At 47.6% G+C, this 27,364-nt stretch overlaps 1 protein-coding gene across 1 annotated transcript in view; it reads left to right on the top strand.

Annotated features, from left to right (window-relative positions):
* GPC4 (glypican 4) overlaps window positions 1–27,364 on the top strand; it is a 70,136-nt gene that overhangs the window by 32,351 nt on the left and 10,421 nt on the right. The window contains exons 3-4 of the mRNA XM_069811407.1: window positions 13,309–13,700; window positions 24,284–24,449. Of these exons, the coding sequence (XP_069667508.1) occupies window positions 13,309–13,700; window positions 24,284–24,449 (558 nt within the window). The remainder of the gene's footprint in view (window positions 1–13,308; window positions 13,701–24,283; window positions 24,450–27,364) is intronic.

Genomic DNA, 27,364 nt, shown 5'->3' with positions numbered 1-27,364 from the left:
CGTTGGTAAGACTTGTCCTGCTCGCACATCGTCACCGCTGTCTGGTAGTAGAGGGCGATTCCACCACACAGTTCCTCGGGATGTTTTTCTCCCTTGTTTGGTTATAGGTTCAATGTGGATTTTCTACTAAGATCCCAAATCTGTGCCTTGAACCTCCCAGGGACCTCCTCTCCACTACTGCAGCAGGTAGCAGCCATTTTCTTTCAAAAGGGATTGGCACTCGGGCAAGCGAGAAAGTCCCTGGGTATGAAATTGCAGTGAGTCAAAGTGGAATTACGCAATCATCTTGATAGCATCTAAATATGCTAGCTAAATATTTCACTCTTAACCTCTGTTGTCTCTACCTGCTGGTACACCAAAGGGGTGATAGAGAGAGAACCAAAGTGTCTAGACTTGCAAGCTTATTAAATGCAGAACAAGACACTTAATGAAATCCAGCCCATAGATAAGCCCTTTCAAAGAGACCAGAGGAACAGCATCTGCTTCACCTTAAATGAACGACGAGGCTTTTTGAAATGCTGCATTGAAAACAAAGAGCATGCATGGTTCACTGTATTAGCATCCCTGACGTGGTGCAGACGTATCGCTAGGTGTGTCTGCCCGTTTGTAGGGTGAGATGGCTGCAGGGCTGCATGGCGGCAGGGGGATATTAAGCTAAGCTGAGCTGGTTACCTGTCAAAGCACAAAGCTTCAAAACGGGTAAGCTTTGATAGGGAGCCCTGTACGAGCTGGTTTTTTTGTGCTGTGTGGTTCTTCTGTCAGCCCCTCGCAGCGTGCCCTGTGCCAGTCTCGCCCTGATCTTAGTCCTGGGAGTCCTTGACAGGCAAATCTGGAAGGGGATGGTGTGATTCTGTTCCTGGAAGCTGGATTTACTGTGCCCAGCCTGTCCCTGAAGGGTGTTTCTCTGCCCTGTACGAAACTAATGAAGGAGAATTAGCAACCCCCTCAGCTGGTCCCAAAGCCTAATGGCCCCATCTTTGAGTGTTTGCTAATCCCAGATCTAGATCTTCATTTGCTGCAGTCAAAGCTGATTTAGGAATTTTTTAATCTTACCTGGGGTGGAAGCAGAGATTAACTGATTACCGTCCTCCATCATTTGCCTCTTGGAAAACTTTTAATCATGACTGCCACTCTCCCTCCAGCCCAGTCACCTGGAGGCTGAAAGCACTCTTGCTGGTGGCTGGGGCAGGTTGAGGAGTCTCCCCTCTGAAGTCCTTAGCCTCTTCTGCAAAAACTTTGGAGTGCCATGCCCTAGACTGCTGTGGTAGTTGTGTTTGTTTAAGAGCCTGCTGCTGAGCGATCGGCTGCTTGTGGTGTGGTGTTTCCTTCCTTCGGTCCTGGTGCTTGGTCATCAGGTCAACTGTGCTCAGTTCTGCCTTGCACGTTTCAGTTGTCCTTGTCCAGTTCTTCCCACACTTCTTGATGTAATGTGCTCAAACTACAGGAAGGACAGACAGTCAAGACCCATATATTTTGCCTGACCTCTAGGGATGAGATTGGAAAAGTACGTGATCCTTTCCAGAGCTCTTCCTTTGCACGGGCCCATGCTCTGATTTTAGTATTCGCAGCTCTTTAGAGCTGCCTCATTACTAGTAGCTAAATGAATTCAAGTGGAAATAAAGCTGACACGAAAGAGCTGTGCACCTTCCTCTGTTTAACAAGAAATCCTCTGCGCTAGAGCTGTGCAGAGGGACTGAGCGGGCAAGACGAGTTATTGCAGAGACTGAATTCACTTCACTTAACTGGTCTCCCAGCAAGTGGGACGAACGCTGCTCTCGCAGGGTGACGCATCCCTGTGCTGCGAAAGGCCGCTCCAGGATGCAGCACAAGCAGCAAACCGTGTCCTCCAGCTCTTTGGAAATCTTCATTGCGGGTTCTCTGGCTGCTAATCTCTCAGCCTTGACATTCAGGTCCCAGAGGAGAGGCAAACCCGTGCTGCCTCCGTTCTGTGCTTGACCTTTGCAGCAGTTGCCGCTGCGAGAGGACAGTTGAAGCGGCGGCACGTCCTTTGGATGGAGGCTGTGATGCCCTGTGGCTTTTGGAGCGTTTGCATCAGCTGTTGCCGGAGCGCTGTGTGCCGTTGGAACCGTTGCCAGAATTGCTCTGATCTGACACCAAAGCCGTACAGAAATGGATTATCTCCTCTTAATCGGGAGCATGGAACAAGCTGCTGATTATCCGTCCCCGAAGGGCTGACCAGAAATCATTTCGGCTCCTAATGCGTAATATGGCAGCGTCAGATCCTCCTGCGCGTGTTTGGTTTGCAGACACTGGGAGAAGGCTGGAGCTTTGGAGTCCCATATCTTATATATCCTGTCTAAATATTTGCTTACAGTACAGCTATGTATGCTCCTGGGGGTCTCTCCTGTTGTAATTTAAACCACTAGCCTGATCCCAGTGTAGCAGTAAGGTATATATTTTCAGCAGTAAGGGAAATGCTTTTTTGATAAAACAAAAAATACTTTGAGAGTTGTTGGATTCCCTGTTGCTAGATGTTTTTAGAGGTGAAGATTTGCTGGTTTTTCTGGCATACATGATTTCAGATAAGTTTATGGGCTTCACTGAGAAATTAGAATATCGTGAGTGAGATTCTCTGGCCATGTAAGCATCTCCCTCTGTGACAATGACAGCCATGGGAAAGCCACAAAGCTGTGTGACTGTGATGACATCTCATAACACAGAAGCAGCTATAGCAGGGCTTTAAACACCCCCCCCCCTTTTTTTTTTATAAATCTCGTTTGCCTTGTCTCTTCTTCACCGGTCAGTGCCCTCCCCTTCCCTCTCCCAGGGATTAATAACGTTAATATGATTAATGGTGACATTAAGACTGCATAAATGCTCGGTCCCATTTATTAAACTCGAACTTTCACCTCTTTTGCCCTTTCAGGCTGAAGTTTTCCACGCCGGGGTCTGTGCTAGCCAAGCATTGCTTTGGGGAAATTGCTCAGCTGTTTTGAGGAATTGGAGCAGGGACAGGACATAGCCCATAACTCTTCTTCAGCGCTTCCGCTGTTCTGTTGCTTCCTAGATAAGATGTCCTTAGTGTTTTCTTACTAAAGACACCTCCTGAATCTCTCGGAAGATGTAACTTGTGCCAGGCCTTTTCTGGGGGGAGAAGTGATGATTTTTTTTTTTTTTTTTTTTTTTTTTTTTGGTAGGCTGGTTGCAGAGTGATTGGGGAGGGCAGAGCCCCAAGCCCCCGTGAGCGGAGGGGCTGCTGAGCCTCTGCCCTGCGGGGCTGAGTCCGGCGAGTGGCTGCTTGTTCTCCTGCCCCTGCATTTCACAAGCACTTTTGCTGTTCTGCTTAAACCAAGTCTTGTCCCTTTCTTCTGTGAGCTCTGGATTTAGGGAAGGCAAGCAAGCTTCTGCAGCCCTTGTTGTACGGGAATGTGTACAGAAGATGAATGTGAGACGGTCTGTCCCCGGGCTGGGCTGGCTGTAGGTTTAGCCTTCCCGATGCCCAAGTTACAGAAGGATTTGTACTGAACAGTACAGCCCAAGCCAGCATCTGGGAAGCTATTAAATGCCGAGAGTCCCATTTCTGATCTGCTCCCCCTGACTTTTCCATTAACGTTTAAGATAAAACAAATACAGAAATGTAAGACGAAACCCCTCGGGGACAATTGAGTGGAAAGAAACCAAATGCAAGCAGCGGGAGCTGTTCAGGGGTCCCCGAGACTGTGGTGCACCCACCCCTCTGCTGCGCGGGGTGCCGGGCAGAGGGGCTGGAGAGGGGCCCCTGGTCATGGGCTCTGTGTTTATGTTGGGCAGAGTAGCCACAGGTAAAAAATGCAATTGTGCCGTGCATCTTTGAAGCGTCCCAGGGTGCCCTTGATCTTCCAGTGTGAGCCCTGTGTTCCTCCTGGGTGCGTGAATTACTTACAATAACTGGCTTGTGGCTGCGTCCAAGTGACTGATGGGGCGGGGTGGGGGCATTGGCCAAATACCTTCCAAACTCTGATGAAACTGGGGGGAAAAAAAAAACCCCTGGAATCTCATTTCTGAATTTAGTTTTTGTTCAGATAACCCTTGGCTTCCAGCCTCTGTCTCCAGGTAGGATTTAGCAGGGAGGCGTGCTGGGACAGTGGGACGCGTGGCTGGCAAGTGTTAATAACCGGGAGTGAGACAGAAGGGACAAGGGAAATCTTGCGGTGGTCTCTGCCGCTCCAGGCAGTGCGGAGGCAAACGGTGAAAGACGAGCCCTGCAGGTGCCCAGCCTACCGCTCCTATAGTTAGAATTTGGCAGACCATCGGGGCGCTCCGCCTTACCGAAATAACTGCCCTTTGGGGACCTTCATCTCACATTAACTCTTTTATTGGAAACTGTCTGCAAGAGCAGAGACCCGGGGCCTCATCCTGCTCGCGTGCCAGCCCCCCTCCGTGTCCTCAGCACCCAGGACTCTGGGGTTCGTCCTGGCTGCCGGCACATTTGTGTCTGCAGCAGGCAGCTGTGGGTGCTGGGGCACAGCAGGAGCGCTGAGAGCAGAGACCTGGTGGACCTTTGATGCTTTCTGTGCCACAGCTGCGTGGTGTTTGTGCTTCTGAACAAATCTGCGTGGCGGAGAGAGCTCTACCATTACAACCCATCCTCTGGCAAGTGCGCCGATGATGACTACATCGTTAACATACAAATAATAGAGCGATTTTGTCTATCTGCTGCTACTCATGTCGAGGTGAAAGCACAGCCTCGTTCTTCCCTCTCCAGAAAGGGATGGCACCAAACCTCATACCAACCAGGGGAGAAAACAGTGGGAAGATCCCTCAAATTTTGCAGAAGAAGCGGTTGCTGAGAGCCAGTCCTTCAGGCTTGGTTTCGGACCTGTGCATACCCGGTGTAGGGATGGAGTGATTTAGGAGAAGCAGGAGGGAGCAACCACCAACACACTTCCTTTAGAAAATCCCACTTGTGGGCTCTTGTTTGTGCTTTCCCACTCACTGCAACAATAATGAAACAAATTGTCTCCTCTCTGTGCTGTGGAAGTTTGTTTATTCCTTGTTTTCATTTAACTGGCTCCTCTCCATCTGGAGGTTTTTAAGGAGGTACATAAACCACTGTGATTTTTAGTCTTGTTCGTTGAGAAGGGTGATGCTTGTCTGACAGTGGTGGGGACCAGACCTCTGTTTTGGGAGGCTCAGAAAGATCCTGAGGTCAAGTTATCTCAGAGGGACATCTCAAAGCAGGAGAGGCTGCTGCCCTGTAAGTTGGGGCAAGGGAAGGAAAAAAAAAAAAAAAGAAAAAAAAGGAGACTGGATTTTATAACTGAGCAAAGACTTCAGCAATGGGCAAACCACTTTGCGTATAGGCTTGGAGGGAACAAATGGTCTTCTGGCATCTCAGGTCCAAGCAGTTCTGCAGTTAAGATCACAGTTAAACTGCTCATACCCCTTTGCTTTTTTTTTTTTCCAAAAGCAAAGACTCGGGCAGCACGCATTATACTTGGCTACAGGAAACGTGCCTGGTGCTCTCTGGTTACTAATTGCTGTCAACCAGTCAATGAGCTATTGTTTGTCTGTTTAAAATTAACTCTCTCTTCCTCCTTCCTGCACAAAGGAGCCACCTCGCCTCTGTGCGGGCTCGGATTGCTCGCGTAGTCCTGGGAGCTGCTCCCCTGGATCCCTGTTGAGTTGGTGGTGTTTTGGGGTCTGTGGTGGGCTTGGGGGTGTGATGTTCCACCGGTGTGGAGCTGGAGCTATTTCATGAGTGTTAAATGTACTGTCATGTCTTAGCGTCCAGCCGTTTACATGCTGGATGAACAAATATGAGAGGTGGCTCTAGCTGGAAGAGCTCTCCTTGCAGATATAATGAGATGAGGGGAACTGAGGTAATGGGAACGAGAAAGCCATCCCTACTGTTCAGCAGCACCGGTCCTCCTCAAGCTCTTCAACAGCAGTAGGAAGGGAGACTTGGAAAAATACGTATGTGTGAAATACCTTAGCGAGTGTCCCAGAAGGCTCCTCTGAATTGGGGGTGTGCGGGAGGCAAGCTGAAGGAACTCACTTTCAGATCTTGCAGGTGATGTTTGCTGTTTGGGGTGGGAAGTTGGTGTGTTGGTACCGAATGGATGTGGGTCAGCAGGCTAAAGCAGCTGAGAAATAACAGATGTGTTTGAAAAGTCAGTTGAAATTGAGGAATGGGTGCGGTGAAAAGTAGACACGGAGGGGGAAGTTGAGGGAAGAGCAGGCAGATGGAGGGAGAAGAAGCAGCAGGAAGGGAGCTGCGTTGGGGAAGACTGCCGTCGAGTTGTGGTCACGAGGAGGAGGGTGGAAGAGCTGGAAGTGAAGAACCTCCTGCTTGGGGAAGAGGCAGTGTGGGAGCAGCGGGAGAAACCTGCTATAGCCGACCCAGAATGTATGGCATGAGCAATGACGGTCCCTGGAAGTAGGGACAAGGAGGCTGCGAAGTCTGGGCTTGTCCTGCGACGTGGGGTCCGGCAGAGCGGGACGGACCAAGAGGGGACCGAGGGCATTTCTGCTGTCACTGCTCTCCTCATTCACGGGACAACTGCTACGTGCAGCAGGATGCTATGTGCTGCTGTCTGCTTCTTGAACACAGACAGCAACCTCCACGCTGTTTTTTTCCTCCTCCTTCGTTGCTTCTTACTCTTTTAACGAGCTCGATCTCAGTGTGATGGTGGTGATCTCGCGCTGTGTATTATCTTCTGCCCTGCCCTTTGGGGCTTCTGCCAGCCCCAGGGTGCAGATGAAGATTATGCTCTTGGGCCCTCCAGAAACAAGAAGTTCTAGAAATCCTGTTTTTTGGTGGTTGGTGGTTTGTTTTTTTTTTTTTTTCTCCCTATGAGGCTGCAGCCCTGTTGTTGTTATTGCCTTGAAACCTTTGACCGATCAAGCAAAGGTTGGGGAGATGTTGTCCCTCCTAGCTCTCCAAGTTTCACATGTTGGGGCTGTTGCTGTGACACTGGCATGATTTAAGCCTGTACTTCTTCAAACTCCACGGAAGAGTTCTTCCCATGTCAGTAAGTGCTAACACATGTTTGAAAACAGGACAGAGAAACAGCTTGTGGATTTGCCCTGCCCTTCCTGAGTTCATATTCAATAAATGTGTTAACACTATGTATTCATCGGTTTCTCAACACTTCTGGAAAAAGGTTGTTAAGCTATGGTTTGTTTTTCCCTGGTGGAAATTACAAATGTGGTATATGCAATAAAGGAAGTGAAGGCATATTAAAAATAATGAGGCACATTTAGAAAAAAAAAAAAAAAAATCTCTTTTTCCTTTGGAGTAGGTGGCACGGCTACGGATGGCTTCACCTTCGAGGTGAAAAGAGCTGTGAAACATTTGTCTCTTTTCCTCCAAACTGCTTTTATCTGTCTGGATTGAATTCCGCTTCACGTGGTGGGAGCAGCTGCAGGGTGGAGTTTGCATCCACAGATGCACCTCTGCGAAGGCGCTGGGACGGTGCCGGCGCCGGCCCCTCTGCGGCACAGCCTTCGGGGCCACGGCTCGGGCAAGAGCGTTCGTCTGGGAATCCATCTTGCTGTTGTGGACGTTTTATGAGTAAACCATTTTATGAGAAGATATAATTAATCTCTTTGTGGCAACATTCTCCTGTACGCACTAGAAAGCATAATTGTCTGTACAGACAAGCAAATTAAAGGTTTTGGTAAGACAGACGGACCTTAATTAATCATAATCTGGACAACATATTAAGAGTATACCCGAAAAGCTGGGTGGCAAATTATCTGAAACTAATTAATTGTGCCCATAAAATTTCAGCATGTTCTTCTGTGTGCTTAAGCCTGGTTTTATTTGTTTTTTAAGGTGTGTTGAGTAATTGCATGTCTACCTGGTATCTATTTGCATGGTTAATTTGGAAACCTCTAACAGAATAAGGCCAGTTGAAAACACCTCTCTAAACTAAGCAAACCTGGTGCATGGGAAATGTGGCATGTCCGGCAGCGTTTGGGAACAGAAAGGTGGTCGCCTGGTCTCCTTTTGGGAGGGACACCAGCACACCCAAACACGGCCAACAGATGGGCATCTGTAGCGAGCACGTTGGCTCAACAGCCTTGCTGAGGACTTGGGTAAGACTCTCAGCCTCTTTTGCACCGCAGTTAAGGTTTCCTCTGCTCTATAAAACGTGTGGGTTTTTTGGTGTTGAGCCCTGGGTCGCTTATGGTTTGACTCAGTGGTTGCTGGAAGAGGAGCAAGTGGGGTGTCGTGGAGCGCTGTGCTTCTCTGTGTGAAATTCTTCTCTGAAGTAAATGTGTTTTATGCCTGAGGATCAGGAAATCCAAGGCAAAACTTTGCACTCCTACGGTAGTGGGTTGTGGGTTTGGCCCCAAGGACTCCCTGGCCGGGGCATGGCTGGAGGGGCAGAGGACCACCAGTGCGTCGGTCCTGCCGAGGGGCAGCCGGGTGCCGGTGGTGGCAGGAGGCAGCTCGGGCCAGGCAGTTTTGCTGCTTCTTCCTTTGTCACCAGCGTCCGTAGGGAAATGCCAAACCTGCCTGTGGGTGGAGGGGAACGTGCCCCTTTGATGTGTTCGCCTAATTTCCAGGAGCTGCCTTTGATTTAGGTAGGACTGTGCCCTACAGCAGCGGGCTCTCCTCATCAAAAGCCCTCTTGTATGAAAACCCCATTCTTAATATATCTGGAAATGTTAGCATGAGGAATAGGAAAATGTTCCATCTCTTCTTACCTAAAAAAAAGGGTATTTTCAGATGAGACCTCTGAATCCAAGATCAAAACCAGTATTTGGTACAAAAATCCAAGGAAGTGGGTGTGTTGTCTGGAGGTGGGATTTGCCCTCTGCCTCGCGGTGGGTGGAGTGATTGTGTTTCTTCAAGTAGATCACGTATCCCGCAATTTGGAAGAAAGATTGTTTCGAATTATTCTGGCAGTGCAAACTGATGTCATGTGGAAGTACCTTGGGGAGGTGCAGTGCTCTCCTGCGCTGGGTTACTGGCAGGGCTGCTTTGCCCTCAAGCTGCAAACAGGTAATACATCTTATTACCTGAAAAAAGGAAATTGCCAAGTAACTATGGTTATGTTTCCCACTGTGCTCTTTTATGGAAGGGTTTGTTGAAGAGCAAAGATCCCCCCCCGCCCTTCCCAGGGCTCTTATTGCAGAAATACCAGATATGTCACATCCACTCTTTTTTACCATTTCATGACATCTCTAGGCTTTCCCCGAGTGTTGGGCATTGAAATTCTACCCTGAAATTCAAACGTGTTAAAAGAATAAACAGAGCCCAGAGTGGTAGATTGCCTGACTGCAGATTACTGCCTTTTCTATCTCTAAAAGTTGATTGCATTGGAAATGTCATCTTCCTTTGAGCATCAAAGTCCGTAGCTTCCACAGGATTTATTTTGCAATACAGACAAATTTTAAACTTTCTCCTTGGCGTTAGGAAAGGTTTTGTGGCTCTGGTTCCACTGGGCAGCTGGGCTGCGCTCTGCGGATGGCAGTGCCCGTACCCTCGCCCCTGCGCTCGTCCTCCCGAGCATCACCCCGGGTGCCTTTGCATCAGCACGGCTTGGCTGAGATGGGTTGAAGCAGTAAAACGTGGACTTGCTCCCGTATCAGGTTGGACCAGAGCCGGCTGAGCCTCGTTAGCCCAGCGCCTTCTCTGTGGTCCATCCTCTCCGTGTAACCTGGACATCTCTCCGCGTTCTGCTCTGAGCCAGGAGAACCGGGGAGACCTTCGAGCCACGTGCTGCTCCTGCAGGTCAGTTTGTGAAGCCCTTCCCGGTGGTGTGTGTGCTTGTGCCTGTTTGTCGACAGAGGGGCCAGCCCTTGTTCTGGGAGTTTAAACAAGATAACTGGAGGGAAAAAGAGAGCCTGCCATCCCTCCAGATAGCAGCGTCTCGGAGAGCACCGGCAGAGTATGATTTGTCGTCTGTGAAAAATGTTTGCGTTTGACAGCTTTTCACAGGAAGCCTGTCAGAGTGATAATTTAATGAGTACAGATTGCTTGCAACACAGCTGTAAAACGTGCTTTTACAGTGCTGTAAAATAAGCAACTGAGGCCTTTGTGTGTTTGCTTTGTTTGAGAACAAGTCAACTTCTAATACAAATGAAAGGTGGTCATTTATTTTACCCAGCAAACAGTCAAGACGTAAGAGAGGAACCTGCCATTTTTCTTCTTGTGGTGGCAAGGTTAATGCTGGGTTACGTTCGTGTTTGCTAATCAGCTTGTTTCTGTGAAGGGGAGAATTAATATCTAATTAGATGTAGGGAGTTACTAGTCAGATTAGCATTTAATTCATAAAAAGGACTTTTGACTTTCTTCTCTTTGTTGCAGACGTCTATGCCCGTGCTTTGCACAGAGAAAAGCTTAATGTTCTTTCGTGTGCCCAAGCTGATTTCTTGACGGGGAGGTGGAAACTGGGCGTGCAGGCTTAATAGTATGCCAACAGCTACAGTAAAACGTACCTATATGTATCATTTAATCCCTGCTGCTGACCCCGTTGAGTGCTGCGCATTGCACGGAGGAAGACGTTGCGGTGCACGTCCCACTGCTGGGTCCATCCCTGCTTGCTGCCGTGGGGTGGTCCTTTGCCCCCGCTGCCGTGCTTGGCATCCCTCCTCCCCACCTTCCCAACCTCACTCCCCACCCCGGGAGCCTCGAGGTGCCAGCGAAACCCACCCACGGGCCAAGCCGCGACGCCGATCACCGGGGCATCCCATCCGCTGCGGTTCGGGGATGCAGGCGCGCGGTGACGGGGAAGCTTCGCGGGGCGGGAGGGTGGGCGCTGACCCTGTGCTGCAGTCGCACAGCCGCCTCTGTCCTCCTCCCCTTCTTATTTGGAAAGTGGCACCTGAGAACGGGTGTTTTCTGCCTGTGAAAATGCTGGCTGGTGCTCGAGCCAGGGACGATGGCTTTGCGTGTGCGTGGGGCTTCCTTCAGCAGCGTTGCGTTGTGGTTTTAGAAGTGGCTGGTTTCGGTGGGAAGTTTTAATTTCCTTTACCTTCCTTTTGGGCAAGGAAAAGCTGCTGGTTGGAAGACTGCAGGTGCACAGGTATTTGCTACTAATTAGGTTTGCAGGTTTTGGTTTATTTCAGGATAATTAATGAACACACCTGGTCCTAGCCCACATGAAAAATTACTAAGAGATGAAGTGCTCTAAAGCCTGGATACAGTTTGCTCAACAACTTCCACTTTGGAGTGTAACCAATAAAATGAGTTTGGGCAGGAGAATAAATTGGTTACGGTAATATGGATGTATTACTTGAGATAACTTTCTTGGCTTAAAACATTGCTTTGGGTTCCTTTAGACTGGTGGTTGGGACTATTCAGTAGATCTCCCATCAATATCATTTCAAAATCTAATTCTTTTTGAAGAGTTTGCTGATGCATCTGTCAGCTCTTGTGCCTGGCACAAAAGTATTTAAATAAACAACTTATTTGGTGATACTAAAAGGTCTGAGCAAAGGAAGGAAGTGAGCCTTCAAAATGATTAAGTGAATTAGAAATTAATATACACCAAGCTAATCTCTATAGTATAAACTCAACAGAAAAAAATCTTCCTGGAGAGGAAATGCCAGTCATGGGAACGAAAGTGGAGGTTCCTGCTGATACTGGACAGAGGACGTGTTGGGTGTTTGAAATCAATCTCTTCTTCCCTGGATCATTTCTCTTGTGCTCCTAAGAGGCTGCATTATATACAGCCATGTCAGGCACTGAGCCCCATGACTTTGTTCGTCAGGAACGCGAAGAATGTTTCAGTTTTTCCAGAAAATGTTTTCTGTGTTAGGCTTTGTTTGTACTGGAGCACTTTGAAGACGAAAATCTGAACTTCAGCATACTTTTAATATGCTTTAACAAGGTTTAAATTCACACTGGGCCAAAAGATTCCCCCCCCCCTCTCCTTCTAACAACTTCTGGCTCTAAACATTACTCCTTTGAGGATTAAAAAAACCACAGAGGCATGTTTTATTAAAAAATATTTATTGAATATGAGTCACAGAAAAGCAGAGGTCAGAATCCTCAATCGCTGGTGGCATGCATAAAATAATACGCTTCCTCGCCTGGGCCGTGCGTGGCGGTGGAGAGGCTGCACCCATGCCCTGGGGTGCCGGCGTCCCCCGCGGCGTCGGAGCGAACGGGCGGCAGCCCAGCCTGAGCACCACCGGCACGTGATGGTTTGTCCTGACGGCGCCTACCCTTGCTCTCCTCAGCTCCTTCCCAAGGCCACGTAGCGTAGAATTTGGTTCCAAAGTGGCCCAAATGTTTTTGGCTTAATGGACCCCTCCCCTATTTATTTATTTTAACTCGCCTACACCAGATCTCCAAGGCAAAGGCTTCGTGGTAGGGTAGTCTTTGCTTAGACCCACGTGCCAAGGCTTTGGCGGCGCTGTCTTGGTAGGGGATGTTCTTTAAACTGACTTGGCAGATGCATCCGACGTGCCAGCCATCATCGGGTCAGCTCGTTACGGGCTTCGGAGATGTATGTGGCACCGCCAAGGCGCAGTGACGGCACTTCGGCAGCGGCTGCTCTCTGGCACCAGGCTGTCTGGTGCTCTCGGAGGGTGATCCGAAGTGGGGATTTGCTTTTAGAAAGTGATGAGACCCAAGGTGCCCCATCCATCCCTTGTTGTCTGAAAAATCTCTTGTCATTCTTGTGCCAAGTGTTTAGCCCTTGGATTTTGAGCAAATTCTGGCTTAGTTGTGTTTTCTTTTTTTGTACTGCCGCAAACATCTGAAGCCCTGTCTGCAATCAGGACCAATTAGGTAATTAGAGACAGGCCCTGCCCTGAGAGCTGACAAACTTGCAAGACAGGAGAAAGAACTCGCGGGTAGATTTTGGGGTTTGTTTTTAAAATGTATTAAAATTTGTTCATTTTTGAGGCTGGTTTATGATCATTTCAGAAAATGAATTGACAAGAACTGAGAAGGAAGACCCATTTCTGCAAAATGTCTGTTTAACAAAAAACCCACCCTTTTTTCTTTTTGCTTTCCAATAGTCTTGTGCTTTGAAATTACTTCTTTTAAGATAGCTGAATGGTAATATAAGAAACTGGCTTGTTGGTTTGGTTTGGGGTTTTTTTTTCCCATTTTGCTGAGTTTTGTCATGGTATTCAGACTTGCATCAAAAGACATTTCCCTCATACGAGTCTTCTGATCTGGAGAGAGGTTGGGGGGGTTGGCTTATGAAGAGTAATCAAAAATTTTGAGATACAGAAATTGTCTGAAAATTTTCAGGGAGTCCTTTAACCTTCCGTTTCCTTTGGGTGGTGGTCTCATTGTGCTGAATTTTCCAGCTAAACAATGGCATTGGTTGTAGGAGTGTGCGAACACACAACCCAATGCCCATGTTTGTCATATCTTCTCTTCCTCTTTTCTAGAGTTCTTCAAAGAACTTCTCGAAAACGCTGAGAAGTCACTGAACGACATGTTCGTGCGGACATACGGCCGTTTGTACATGCAGAACTCGGAGCTGTTCAAGGACCTCTTCGTGGAGCTGAAGCGGTACTACGTGGGCGGCAACGTCAACCTGGAGGAGATGCTCAATGAGTTCTGGGCGCGCTTGCTGGAGCGCATGTTCCGGCTGGTCAACCCCCAGTACCACTTCACGGACGAATACCTCGAGTGCGTCAGCAAGTACACTGAGCAGCTAAAGCCCTTTGGGGACGTGCCACGGAAGCTCAAGCTACAAGTGACGCGAGCGTTCGTGGCCGCCCGCACCTTCGCTCAGGGCCTCGCCATCGCAAGGGACGTCGTGAGCAAAGTGTCCGCGGTGAGCTCCGTCTCGTGATTATTCCCATGTCCCACGGACCCGTGATGGGTAGCGTCTTTCCCTGTTGTCCTGACTCGGTACCTGAAGGCGTTGGTGGTAGTTGAGTGCAGGTGGGACCAAACTCCATCTATGTAGGCTGTGCCGTTGCGTGGTAGAGTCACATTCTGGTGACACCACTATCCGGAGCTGCAGCCTGGCAGCAGGGATGTTCCCCAGGTTGATGCTGTCCTCCTGTCTAGGCAACAGCAATGAGTAGGAAATTAAATACCTTCTGCAGTGGAAATAACCATGTTTGCTTGTGTAATGGCCATATCTTCTTCTTAATATTGCCTTCAAATTACAGCGAGTCATGGATGCTGTGGCCATCTATTATGGAGCAGCTGATGATTTGCTTCTTGCTGCCAGGTGTGGGGAGAGGCTGTTAGCATGAGCAAACAGTACTTTTATGACAGCAGTAAGCCAGAGCCATGTGCACAGGGCAGGAGGCAGTTGTACTTGGTGCCACACACGCAGCATGAGTTAGACCTCAGACTTTCATGGTGAAGTCACTTTTTTTAGCGAATCACACAGATACGATGTGTTGGTCACTTAGATGTTTACCTTCCTCTTCTTATAAACCACTTTGGAGAGTTTTAAGTGGGGTGACTTTTTTTTTGACATGAGATTTGTCTTTAATTTTAGTCTGAGTTGTATGGTAGAGGGAACAGGTGTAGTCAATAATCCCCATAAAGTGATTGTGTAAGATAACAAATATTAGTGATTTCCTTTTAACAAACTCAACTCATTTCCCGTGGGCTATAGAAGTTTTAGTATAATCATTTAATCAGGTAGAGAGAGGTTTACTTTCTCTCTACCTGGTTACAGAGTAATAAAATGCCAGGCTGAAAGGGCAGGCAGTAGTTTGATTCACCCTGTTAGGAAAGAAAAAAAACAAAAACCAAAAAACAAAAAGACCCCCAAAAGCCCCAACAGTAAAACAGAAAATAGCAGCTGTTCAGGTAGTCTTAGAAGCAGAATGCAATTTTGGAGGCAGCACAGGCAGCATCGTTAAGTGCGATAATCATTCAAATTGCTTTGACTTACAGGGATAATATTAAAATACTGTCTCTCTGGAAAGAAAAAAAATTCTGCTTCCACATTAATTTTTCTTGAAGAGAAATGAGAAAAACAGCCTGTGATAAGCCTGCATGTGTGTGATAGGGCAGAGAATATTAGCAAGGGAAGAGTTGCCATACTAATATATCCAGGCTCCAGGAGCAAGTTGTAAGTTAGCGGTGGCAGGTTTAGGTCCTTGGACACCTTGACTCCTCATTTAATAGTGATGACTCTCACATTAGACGTGTCTGCGTGTCACTGGTTGAGGATGGGTGTCATGGAGGTCCGTGGGTGATGTGTGGAGTCCCTCTTGGGAGACCACAAAATCCTTCAGCCTCAGGGACGCTGTCCGGTGGTGGGAAGGAGATGTGGGAGGGAGGGTCGGTGCTGGATGACGCCAAGCGTCCTGTCTCCTTGCCAGGTCACTGGCCAAGCCTGCTGACCTCTTGGTTGGCGTTTCAGATTTGGTGGCTCTTGTTTCTGGCTGTGTGGCAGATACTGTGGTCAGGGGATGGGGTTTTCACTGCTGGAGAGTGCGGATGAAGTATTCAGGTGGGAGGTCCGTCCGTTAAGCCCCAGTACGGTTTTCGGGAATGTGCAATCACTTGATAGGCAGTAAACGTGCATGGGTGAGGGATCGTGTTTATGCTCCATCTGCTCAGAATTCATCAAAACGTCTCCAGACTTGACACGGGACCACGAGGGCTACGGTCCCCGCATCTGTTACGAATCAGAGTCGTGAACCCGAGGTGGTGTTGTGATTTCTCTTTCCCTTTTGAAGATCCTTGAGTGTAGAGTTGCCTTCAACCCTAGAATGAATTGCTCGATTATGGAAGGTTACCCAGAGACCAGCTCAGCTGCAAAAATAGCTCACGCGCCTTGTACAATCACAGTGACTGCACTTTCCACTTCGCTTTCACAACTTGCACTGGAAATCCTGCAACAGATTGAGTTTTCCAAGCAGTAGCAAAAGTCCCTGCTGCTGAATGCCTAAGCTTTATTGCAGCGGTAGAAGGAATAATAATCTTTTCTATAGTGTTTTAATCTCATTCAGTGGAAATCTAACATCACATTTCTGCAAGACACAATGGGAAATTCTATACGTGAGTTTAAAAGCTAATGTTTTTATGCCTGCTGCTTTGCGGTTGTGTTTTGGGGCTTCCCACATTACATATAGATTAGTCCGGCTTTGCTGAGCTCTATGTAATGGCTCTATTGACTTTGCTTCTGTATTATTTTTACTTGGGAGTTGTAGTGGGATGACTGCTTATACCAGGGATTAACTTGAGGGATAAATCTTCTATTCTTCTTATGAAAAAATGTCCAAAGTAATGCAAATTAGTTTTACTTCTAATGTTTTTTTTAACAAGCAAGTTAAAAAATGCTTAATTGAAAATCCTCAGGAGGAGAAATACAAACTACTGCAAGACCCAGCTGTTTTTTACTTTCCCGGGGTGCTATCAGGAGAGCAAAGAGCTCCTTACAGTAGAGTGGCCTTGATGGCTTTTTAATGATCCTATATGTTTTTACATCTTACTAGGGAGATGCATTTAGAAAAGTATTGTTCTTGCATGAGTTTGGGAGTAAAGGGGGAAAAGAAGAGAGAATATTGAAAAAGTGCAAGTATGCTTGATTTCTGAGCCAGAATGCTAGAAAATAACTTTTAATTTGGCATTGGGTGGATCAGAAGCCATGTGCTGCTGCCCAAACACACAACACAGAGAAAGCTGTATGGTTTTGAGAGAAAGAGCAGACTTTTTTCAAACTGTGTCTAAACCCCACAATTTTGATGCTCACGTCTTCACCCCTCAAATTCCCTCCTTTGGACCCCAAAAGTACAAAATTCTCCAGATCCGTCCGAAACAGCAGATCTGAGATGAAAACCCGGGATGCTGGTTTTTGCCTGCTAGAGATGTATCCTGCATCCGAGGTGGGCTGCGCGGGGCTGGGGGCCTCCAGCGCTTCCCTCTGTCGTCTGCTGACGCCTGGTGCTTTCTCTCTGACCTTCCTGCCCTCGCCTTCAGGAGACGGAAATCTGCCCATCCCCTAATCGCTCGCTTGCCACTTAGCCCTTGACAAGCGCCGGGTTAAATTGCTGCCAGCAGTGACATTTCCTGCCCCAGCCAGGGGTGGAAAAAAAGGAGCAAATACAAGCCAGAGCCCAGAGTGACCAAAACGAGCGAGAACCTACAACTGGGCAGTTCTCAAGTCGCAGAGACGTTCCTTTAATTAGTTATGTGCAATTAAACCTGCAGCCCGGTTTGAGGGTCACGACACCTTTGAGGGCAAATTGCTATGGGGCTTGTTGAGTGCAGGTCAGCGACAGGTACGGGATGGAGGTCCCCGTTGTGGGGGGAGAAGGTGAGGTCAAGGACTGAGCCCCCCGATAGCGTTTTGTAGGGTCGGGAGGAGCCTGCTTGACCCAGGGGCTGGGAGGGGAGGTCTGGCTGGAGGTCAGCGCTGGAGCGGCGTGAAGGACAAAGCATGCAGCCATGCGACATCGAGTCCCTGCGTTGGTGTCACTGTCTCTCCACAGAGCTGCAGATGGGGACGTGCGGATGGGACCTCCTGCAGCTGCAGTGGTGGTGAGAGTTTTCTGCAGCCCCCAAGGAGATTTATGCTGATGAACTGTTGTGTTGGGGTTCTTTTACCACTTCTTCCTCTTGCCCTTGTGTTCGATTGCTTGGGGAACTGCCGAGAGCTCTGGAGGCTCCCAGGTCACCTTCCCGACAAGCATTTGCATGCTGAAAGCCACATTGAGGTGCGGTTGCCACCAAAGCAGCCGGGCTGCTGCTGGAAAGGGGCTTCCAGCCTGTCCTTGGGAACCCTGTCTGCTTTTTGTCCAGCACAGGCAGCAGCTTCAGTTGTATGCAAGAAATGGTGTTTAAGTTGGAAGCACAGATACGAGCCGCATGAAACAATGCACAGCTTTGTATGTGTTCCTAATACACCTACCTCATCACCTGCCATCCTCAAGAGACATGAAAAGCTGAGTGAAATCTGCTGGACATGTTCGCGGTGGGTAGAGGAGGCTCAGCTTCCTTGGTATCAGCATTTCTTCCCTAATGAAGTTTGATGATAGCAGCCAAGGAGGGAATTTTCTTCAAACTCTTTATGGAAGAGAACTGCAGAGGGGGCGGGTGATTGCTTTCCCCCAGCTGCTCCAAAGCTGGAGCAAGAGCCTGGTGGCTTTTTAAGCCCCTTTGCTCTGAGGTGCCTCATCTCTAATGAGGCATCCTTTGAGCACAAGGTGATGTGTTGAACCTGCATAAACCAACCTACTGCCGGCCTGGGTGAGCTCCCTTATCTCCAGCTGCATCTCTTGAGTGGCTCCTGCCCTTTCCAGCATGGACGCTGAATGTGGACCAGACGTTAGCTTAGGAGAATCAGTGATTAAAATAATAAAACACCGAATGAATAAGAATTAAGGCCTGTATCATCAAAAATACTAGGGCACCGAGCTCCTATTTCAGTAAATGTTGCGTCCCTCGTAATTACCATTTGAGGATCTAAAAGTTTAGTCAGAGAACAAAGGTCCAATCTCCCTTTGTGCGGTCTTTGCCCTTGGTTTGACTTAAGGGGAAGGGGACCTGAATCCTTCTTCAGAAAGAAGTTCATGTTCCTATATCCAGCGAAGCTGGGCAGCCTTCGGGCAAGAGCAAACCCTCCCGGGGAAGTGACAGAAATGAAACGTGTTGCTTGCACGCATTGAGAGGAGACGGGGGGCAGGTGCTGCTCTTCATGGGCAACCCACAACCAGCCAGAAGAGCCAAGGAGCCCTTTTCGTGTTGCAGAGGGACCTCTCAAGAAGCAGTGCTGTCCAGACAGCAAGTTGCAAGCCTTGGGGCTAGACCGAGGGGCTGCTGTGCACGAGGACGTTGCCCTCCACGCGCCAAGGGCAGACATCAATGTAGAAAACAATACCAAGCACTTCTCCACATCAAAGATGACCCTGAGAAGACCTGCCAAGAATGTGGCTGCATCTGCCTCAGCTCCAGCCGTCTGAGGGTCTGCACTAGGCATAGCCTTCAAAGCATGCTCGAGCAGCAATCATCGCAGATTTAACGGGCTGAGAGCGCGCGTGGATGTGGCTGTGGGTTTGGAGCCGATGGCACCGTGCAGGAGCGTTTCAGTCCACTGGGGTTTTTTTTTTTTCTTTCTTTCTTTGCCTCCTCCTACACTGTGGTTCTGCTGCTAATTTTGAAAACAATGTGAGGGGTAACTAAAGGAAGTTTTTGGGTGTAGCTGCCAAGATAAATGTTCTCACTGTTTTGCTCATTAAAGCAAACAGAACGTTCCTAATTATCTGCTGTGTCTCTGGGTCAGGGAGAGGCAGGTGCTTTGGAGAACAAGCTTTGTTTGAAAAGTGCGCTGGTCCTGAGGACACAAGAGCAGGAGATGCTGACCCTGGCATTGCTCTGTAAGCATTTGGTAGAAGAGGTGTCCACTTGGCAACCTGAGGTCCCGTCTGCCCCGTGTGGGCTGGGGGTGCCGGTGGGGAAGACAGGCACACGATAAAGCACGAGGTAAAGCTGCAGCAGACGTCGCCAGGGGTGGCGAATACTGGCGAGGCACAGAGCCGTGCCGTTCCTAAATATCGCTCCTAAATGTGCTCCCTTGTGCAAGATCTCAGAGGCCCAAATCTGTGGTTGAACCAAATGCCTTCTAAATTATTCATGTGCTAACACCGGGCCAGCAAAATTGGCTAAATGGAGTAGTTAATTCCAAAACAGTTTCTTCGGAATATTTGGGGTGGGGAAGCAAACCAAGAGCCACCCGAGTGATCTTCTGCTTCACAGTGAGCTGAATGTCTGGACTGGCATGTGCCCAGATGATGGTCTTGCACAACACTGAGGGAAGGAAAAAATGATGCAAGTAAGGTTGTGTTGGTCCCAAAAATCTATGACAGTTGTCTAAATTGGCTGCTCACCTGGAGCATCCCACAGTCCTTCAGTCAGCTTTGGAGTTAGTTTTTGAAGTCATGAAATCACCTTTCCATGTCAATGGGAAGTTACTCCTTCAGTCCTCCTTATCCAGTATTGCCCTGATTCAGGTTTGTGTTTTGGTTTTTTGGTTGGGGTTTTTTTGGTTGTTTTTTTTTTTTCCCCAAAGAAAACACAGTATAAATCAGAAGTAATTTCACTGCATTTATTTTCAAATTGTTGGATTTTTATGTTTTCTCTTGGCTGTGCTGCTGGCATGGCAACGCTGTTTTGTGCAAGCTTGGAAAATAAGAAAGCCTGAGTTATCAGTGTTATTATAAATAGTTATTAAAGCTGACAGGGTTTTAAGTGGTGTTATTAACATTCTTAATGTTAACTTAAGGGTAGAGTGAGGGAATAAAATGTGGCTCTGGCCGTCTGGCAGCTGGTGGGAGCTCCCCGCAGGACCATCCATGGTTGGAGCTCTGTCATCCTTCCTCAGCTATTCCTTGCCTTGGAAGGGAACGAGGAAAAGAAACCGGTTGCTTCTCTGAACTTTATCTGCTTGCACAGATTGGTTTATCCTGAGTGTTAGCGGCTTTGTGGTAGGCTGTTAACAAGGCATTTCACTTGATAGGTGTAGACTTTAATGGTGAAGTTCCTACTAGATGCGTGCATCCAGATGCAATTGCCAAGGAGTTGGAAAAGGCTGAGGACATAAGGCAAACCGTTTCCCTTATGTGAGACTCTGAAATGGGATGCGTGTGACAAGGTACCAACAAACCCCAGATTTCATTATACTAAGAGCATGTAATTTTTACAAGAACATGATTGTACCTTCATTGGTCAATGTAAGTTGGGGGGGTACCTCAAATATGATACAAAACGTTTGAATTAAGCCCGGAATTGTTTGTTTTTCACTTAATTTTTGTGGCTTGTGTGCAAATCTGTATTTTTAAGGAGCAAGTTTGATACGAATGTGAAGTTTGGTGCCAAAACACGTCTGTTAGCAGCATTTAATCTTCACGTTTGACAAAGCATATAGATATGGACAAATTGTAATTTACATGATGAAACCACAGGGTGATGGATTGCTGCAGTGGCATGGAATGCCACAGAAAGGAAATAAATTTCACAAGATAAAAGGGAGGGGTTGGAGTGCATTTACTTCTATTAGAAGCTTTTACAGCATATGTGCACTACAGCTTACTACTACCTGGGCTCACATCTACCGGAGTAAATCCTCTTCAGCAAATAAAGCTTTCTTTGGGACTCTGCTTTATTAGAAAGGAGATTATTTGGTTTTGAGGGTCATTCTAGAGTAGAGTTTGAATGAACTTGAGTTGCTTTCCAAGATAAACACAATCCCAGAACAAAGCATATCTGGGTTTACTGTTACATACAATGGTGTTTTAAGAGCTTGCACCTGGCATGGCAGAGCGAACATTAAAAGCTTGTGAAGAATTGCCAGTGCAACATATGGCACATCCCACTGACAGATCCAGAGCTGGTCTGGACTGGGTACGGGCCCCTTGCCAGGGGTTAAGGCTCTCGTTGCAGCGATACACAGCAGTTAAGCATTTATCACTGTTGTAACAAGGTGTAATTGCTCATAATCTCCCATGAAACTCTCTTAGAGGCGATCTCTGCTTGTGCCCTCCTGTTGCTTTCTGACACCATAAAATGGCGGCTTGGGACTGATGAATTTCCCCTTTGTCTTCCTCTTCACCTGCAACTGTATTGCAAGCTAACAGCTTCCCTGTGGGTTACGTGCATCAGTAGTTAGGGCTTGGGGTTTGTCTTTTCATCGCCCCTTTTGCCATCACCCTCTGCTCAGCTCTGTGTAGGGCTCCGAAAGCTGCAAACCTATGTGGAGAAGGAAGCAAAACACTGTTTGCTTTTAAAATCATCCTGCGTCTTTGTTCAAAGGACCTAATCTAAGTGACCATCCCATGTCGTCTGCTGTGGAACGCGGGAAAGTGGCTTCAGTTTCCCCTGCATCTGCTGGGATTCATAAAGATCAACCCCTATGAAATATCAAAGCAGGGGGATGCTGCGGGATTGCAGCCGCTTGGTGCTCCTGGGGTGAGCCGGGAACCTAAGATGGGAAGGTGCCTCCTGGGTCACTGCTGTGCGGGTGATTTTTTTGCAACACGGTCATGGAATCCCTTTCATAAACCTGCAGTTTTCCATGATAGGGTTGGGGAAGTCTCCTCCTCCTCATCCCGCTTCAGCTCTAGCACCTGGCTGGTGCTATCAACATTTTCCTAGTTTTCTTCCCAAGGAGGATGCAGAGCACTTCACTGAGGGCCAGCAGTGCTAGGACAGCCAGGACCTGCTGATAAGCCTCAGGACTAGACGTGGAGTTCCTGGCACCTACCACTGAGTGGCAAAGGAAGGGATTTTTATCAGAGAAATGACTAAACTACTAAACTGGGGCATCCTTCAGAGCTCCGTCTCTGGGTGCGAGATGTTATTTAGTTCCTTCTTCCCGCCCCGCAACTTTTTTGTTACACAAGGACTACACCATCTGGATGGCAGATGATACCTTTACATTTGTCTGTTTTCCGTTTTCCAACTATAAATCATCTGATTTAGCTGGTTTCTGTTGCTTGAGCTCTTCCCAGTGTTTGAACTAGCTCTGCTTTAAAGCCATGCTGCCCCAATAGGGAGCTTTCTGCTGGGGCTGCTGCTCCTGCTGTGCCTTCCAAATATATATATATATATATGTATGTATATATGCTCTGAAGCGTCTGAATCGGATTCCCTCACCACCACAAACAGCTGTCTACATTGAGTCTCCTTTTGCTCAGCCAAACAGGCTCTTCACGGACAAAAGAGGGGCAAAGACGACAAAAGAGGGCTGAAGTGATGTCTGAAGGAACGTTGCTGGCCAGCCAGAATCCAGCACTGAGCTCCATCGACTGCAGAAAATTGTCCTGTCTTTCTAACAGGTTTCCTTGCCTACTGAACGGAAACCGTGGTCTTTCTGGAGTTGTAGAAACACAACGGATTTTATCTGTCATATCTTTTCGTAAGAAAAGAGGGTGTAAAAATCTGCTGATGTTATTAGCAAAGCCAGCTTCATTATGTAGTGGGATTTTTTATTTCTGGTGTGTTTTTACTGAAATCTGTTGCCTCCTAGTTTCATGTGCTGCCAACTAGTTTTTGCACCAGAAGGTGATGTTCAGTTTCTCCACAGCCCTCGTGCTGAGATGGGCTTCGCAATAGTAAGGTCCTCAGCATACGTGTGGTACCAGGTCTTCCTTGTGTACGTCCATCTCCGTTCAGTCCTGTCATCTTCTCTGCCATGAAGTCGGTTTCCAGACCTCCAGCAGATGAGACGTGGAGGCCATCCACAGCTCCAGTCCTTTGTACTAAATGACTTCTCTTCCTCAGGGCTGTGCGTGTGTCTCCTCCTTCAGCACGGTCTTGGATCATAACTTATTTAGAGCGCTCTCCATCAACGCCTTACAAGAAGTCTCAAGCGTATTGCTTAAAACACCAGAGACCGCTTCTATTTTGTCAGTGTATCTCTGATCGCATCTTAAATTTTCCATTTTCATGTGTGGCTAATTAACACTTAAACTTGCTCTTGAGGGAGCTTCTCTGTTCAGTGCTTTAGACGGACCCACTGCCTGGTCGGCACTAGTACATGGTGCTGGAGCTCACGCTCCCCAGACCGGCTGGGTGGAAATGGTTTCAATGAATGTTTTGAAGCTGGGCCAGAGAGTGAATCAAACATGAATGACCATGAGTCACTTTGGAAAACAGGCCTGTTGAGGGCTCAGGGGGTGACGTGCCTGCTGTAGATAGCTCCGCTTGCACGCCCAGCACTTGCACGTTGGGTTCGAGGGTCCTCGCGGCTTGTCCTCGGCTGCGAGGCTGTAGCTGCCACCTCCTTCGGGTGGGGGGAACGGCGTTATTTAGCGTGATGAGCGCTGAGTATAAATGAACCCGGGTATCTGTCATGTAAATTCTGTGTTGCAGGAGTTGAATGTAAGATAAAGGAGCCGGTCTCTCTGCCTGAGAGCCCTGCTGGGCGATTGTCCGGGAAGAGCCGTGCTGTGGAGGAGGAGGGCACGCTCCTGGCGGATTTGGTGTGGTAGCGGCAGGCATCCCCTCTCAGCTGCTTTTTCCCCGAGAAATCCTGGCATCGTCTTCTTCAGTGTGTGTTTGCAGCGGGGCTTGGGTAGTGCAACCTTGCATTGAGCCTTTTGGCTTGGTTGCCTTCCCTGAGTTCGAGTGCCGCGTGTCCCCTCGGGGTGCCTACCCTCACAGCCCGGGGAGGGGTTCCACAAGGTGTATGGCAGTGCAGCTAATGTTTTGTGGAGAAGGGGACCGTCCATGCCCCCTGGAGTGGCAGGTACACCCAAGGAGGTGAGCCAGACCCCTTCATCTGCTCCCTAGATCCCTGGACCACGTAAGTGGGGAGCTCTGACCGGACAACGGTGGCTGACCCCATTGCATCTCCTCTGTTCCCACCCACCCTGGGGTAAACGTGTGGGTTTTTTTTAGTGACCGAGGGCTAATGTTCTTCTCCTTTCCCCTTTCTCTCTTTTAAAGGTGAACCCCACGCCTCAGGGTACGCGAGCGCTGCTGAAAATGATGTACTGCCCATACTGCCGAGGTCTGGTATCAGTGAAGCCCTGTTACAACTACTGCTTTAACGTCATGAGAGGCTGCTTGGCCAACCAAGGGGACTTGGATGCCGAGTGGAATATCTTTATGGGTAAGGCAATATGGGTTAAAACAGCGTGTGAGTATATACTAATACTGTGTCCCTCACCTGAATGGCTTTTGTGAGCAGCTATGCTGAGCTATAGCAGGTTTTTTAGGTGTCTGTGTCGGTATCTTTTCCTTCCATACCTCTGTATACAGCACACTTTTTGCTGTTCACATTAATTTCTAAATAAATGAGACTTCTGTTGTGCCAGTGACCTCTGTTGCAGCAAGCTTTAGGAGGATGGAGCTGCCATGTGCTTGTAGCCTTGTAGTGTCTCTTCTTGCTGGACCAAGCAAGTGTGCAAGCTGTTTTTTCCATACTACTCCTTATAGATTGTTGTCATCATACAGCTGTCCTTCCTGAAGCTAGTTCTCTTGCTCAGCAGCCTGGGAGTCTCCCTGCCAGCCACAGTGAGCTTTGGGAAAAGCTGTAGGCTTTACATTAAAAAATTGAATGGGACATGTGTCTGAATCTGTTTTTAAACAGCTCATTTGGCGCTTGGCCGCCATCCTTTTGAAATGTTGATAGGCCTTACACGACACTGTGCGAGTGCCTTTGCCATCCTCTTCCTCCTGTTTATTATTTCTCTTCCATGCTTATAAAACAGTATTATTCCATACATGAAACTTAGACTGAAATGTTAAATTCTACCTTGGGTTAAGGCTCAGCAGAACTGGCGATTCATCACGTTTTGGGGGCACAGGCAATAGATAATGTTAAATGTTTTCATTTGTGCTCCTTTTCCAGGAGGCTTGATTTATCTGTGAACGAGCATCCTTTGGGAGCAGTCGCTTCACTCCAGTTAATGTGTGATGAAGTGCACATGTAAAGTATCTGCCGCTACTGACAAGGCTGCGGTACTCTTGCCATCCCAGTCGTGGAAAAAAAAGACTGTTAGATAGAAAAGATTTCCCTTTCATTAAAGTGTGAGAGAAAAAAGGGGAAATTGCTGATAATTGGCATTTCAGGCTAGATTTAAATCTTAGAACTTGTTTTCCTGTGTTTTGTGCACTGGCTTTTCACTCGCTGCCTGTGCCAACTGGATGTGTGCAGCGTATTATTTTCAGAAGGCGTTTTTTTTGCCCGTGTATTCCATATAGGGAGTTAAATGTGATACTAAATTGGGTTTCCAAGTCATTCTCTGGGAGGCTGACACCACCCCCCCACCCCCCCATTCCTCCCAGCCGCCTTTCTCATGAGAATATTAAGTATTTCAGCTACAATTGTTGCTGAAATAGCTCAAAGCCAGGAGACTTGCAAACATCTAGTCCAAGTAGAAAAGAGGAATCCCATGAAAGGGAAGGGCATAATGCCAGAAAACAGACAAAAGCACAAGCAGCTAATTGCTGTAGGTGGTATGCAGCTAAAGACGAACCTCAGGGGAAGCCAGCGAGCCCCGTCACACGAGACTGATCAGGGACTGCATACAATAATTAAGATTATTAAACAAGACAAAATAAATAAATGCAATTCCAGGTTGGAAGCAAAACTTTCTTCTTGCAGTGCTTCATCCCCAAGGGGCTTCTTGCCCACTCATTACTTAAGTATGATATTAAGCTTCATTACATTTATTGGCAGTATTTGCTTGGTTCTTGCACTCTGGGTTGATTGTTGCAGTGGAGTACGGATACTGAAAACTTAAGCTGTGCTTTCTTTAGACAGTTTAATAACTGAACAGGTGCTGGTTATGTTCCAGATTTTGGGTTGTATGTCAATTTGCCACTTGAGGCAAATTAAATGAAATAGATCTGATATTTGGGGCAGGGCATATGTCACAAATGTCCCGTGTGTTTAAAGGTTTAAATAAATAAATAAATAAGAAAAAAAAAGCCAAATTCCCCCCCAAACCACCCCACAACAAAAAAACCCAACCCACCTGCGTGGGCTCGATGCTATTTTGCATCGCGCATTTAGGTACTTGGTTATGGCAGCGATTTATTACTTGTCAAAAACAGATTTTGAACCTAGCAAAATAATTTAAAGATAGTTAAATGGGAGAACTTCCAACAAATGCTGCAAGTATATATGAATTTGGGTCCATATGCGTATAAAATATGCATGCGCATGTGTTAGTGGGTCTATATGAAAGTCACTTATTTAAAGCTTTTCCAAACTGGGAGGTAAAGTTTGTAGGTTTTTTTGAGACGAGAAGACTTTAGACTTTACTTCTGCAAAGTACCATTTAAAGTTGCAGCATATGAAATAATGACCGAATTGTACTCTTTTCTCCCATTTAACTATCTTTAAATTATTTCACTCTCTATTCCTGATGCAATTGTACACCAATTAGACAGGGGTATACTTTGTTTCAAACAAGCTATTGGGGGAGCTGGAGCTTTCCTGAATGAACAGTGTTAATCTCCAGTGCCTTTTCATGATCCTCGCCCCCCCCCGCCAAAGGTTTACTCTGCTCAAAGATGTCAAATTCAGGCTCCATATACATATCTGGAGGACTACTTTGTGTGCAAAGAATTTTTTTCCCCTTAAAAAAAAAAAAAAAAGGTTGTTAATGAATGGTCAAGGTCTTCCCCCTCCTTCCCTCCCCTTTTAAATCAGATCTTGGGGTTAAGACTGAAAACTGCCTTTTGTTCTTCAAGTCAGACAGTGAGGCTGAAGATGTGGGTTTCTGATTATTGGTGGCACAATGCGAAAGAATTGCTTTCCTTCATGAGAGCGAGGTGCTTTGTCGCCAAGGATTGTCTCAATGCCAGTAGCAAGGACAAATGTATGCAGGAGGAAAAGGGTCTTTAAGGGATGGTGCTATATGGTGTGGGTTGGTTGGTTCCCCCCCCTCCCTCCAAATCCACTTCTATCTCCACATCACAGGGAGGAGAGACAGTCTTTGTCATGCTGTGTGTTTGTAATAAATGTCCAGGGTACATTTTTCACTCTGCCAGACTTTTTTTTTTGTGAAGCAGATC

Source organism: Haliaeetus albicilla, chromosome 23 (genome assembly GCF_947461875.1).
Source record: "Haliaeetus albicilla chromosome 23, bHalAlb1.1, whole genome shotgun sequence".
NCBI classification, from domain to species: Eukaryota; Metazoa; Chordata; class Aves; order Accipitriformes; family Accipitridae; genus Haliaeetus; species Haliaeetus albicilla.
The sequence above is the reverse complement of the archived record's forward strand: the minus strand, read 5'-3'. Positions and strand labels throughout refer to the sequence as shown.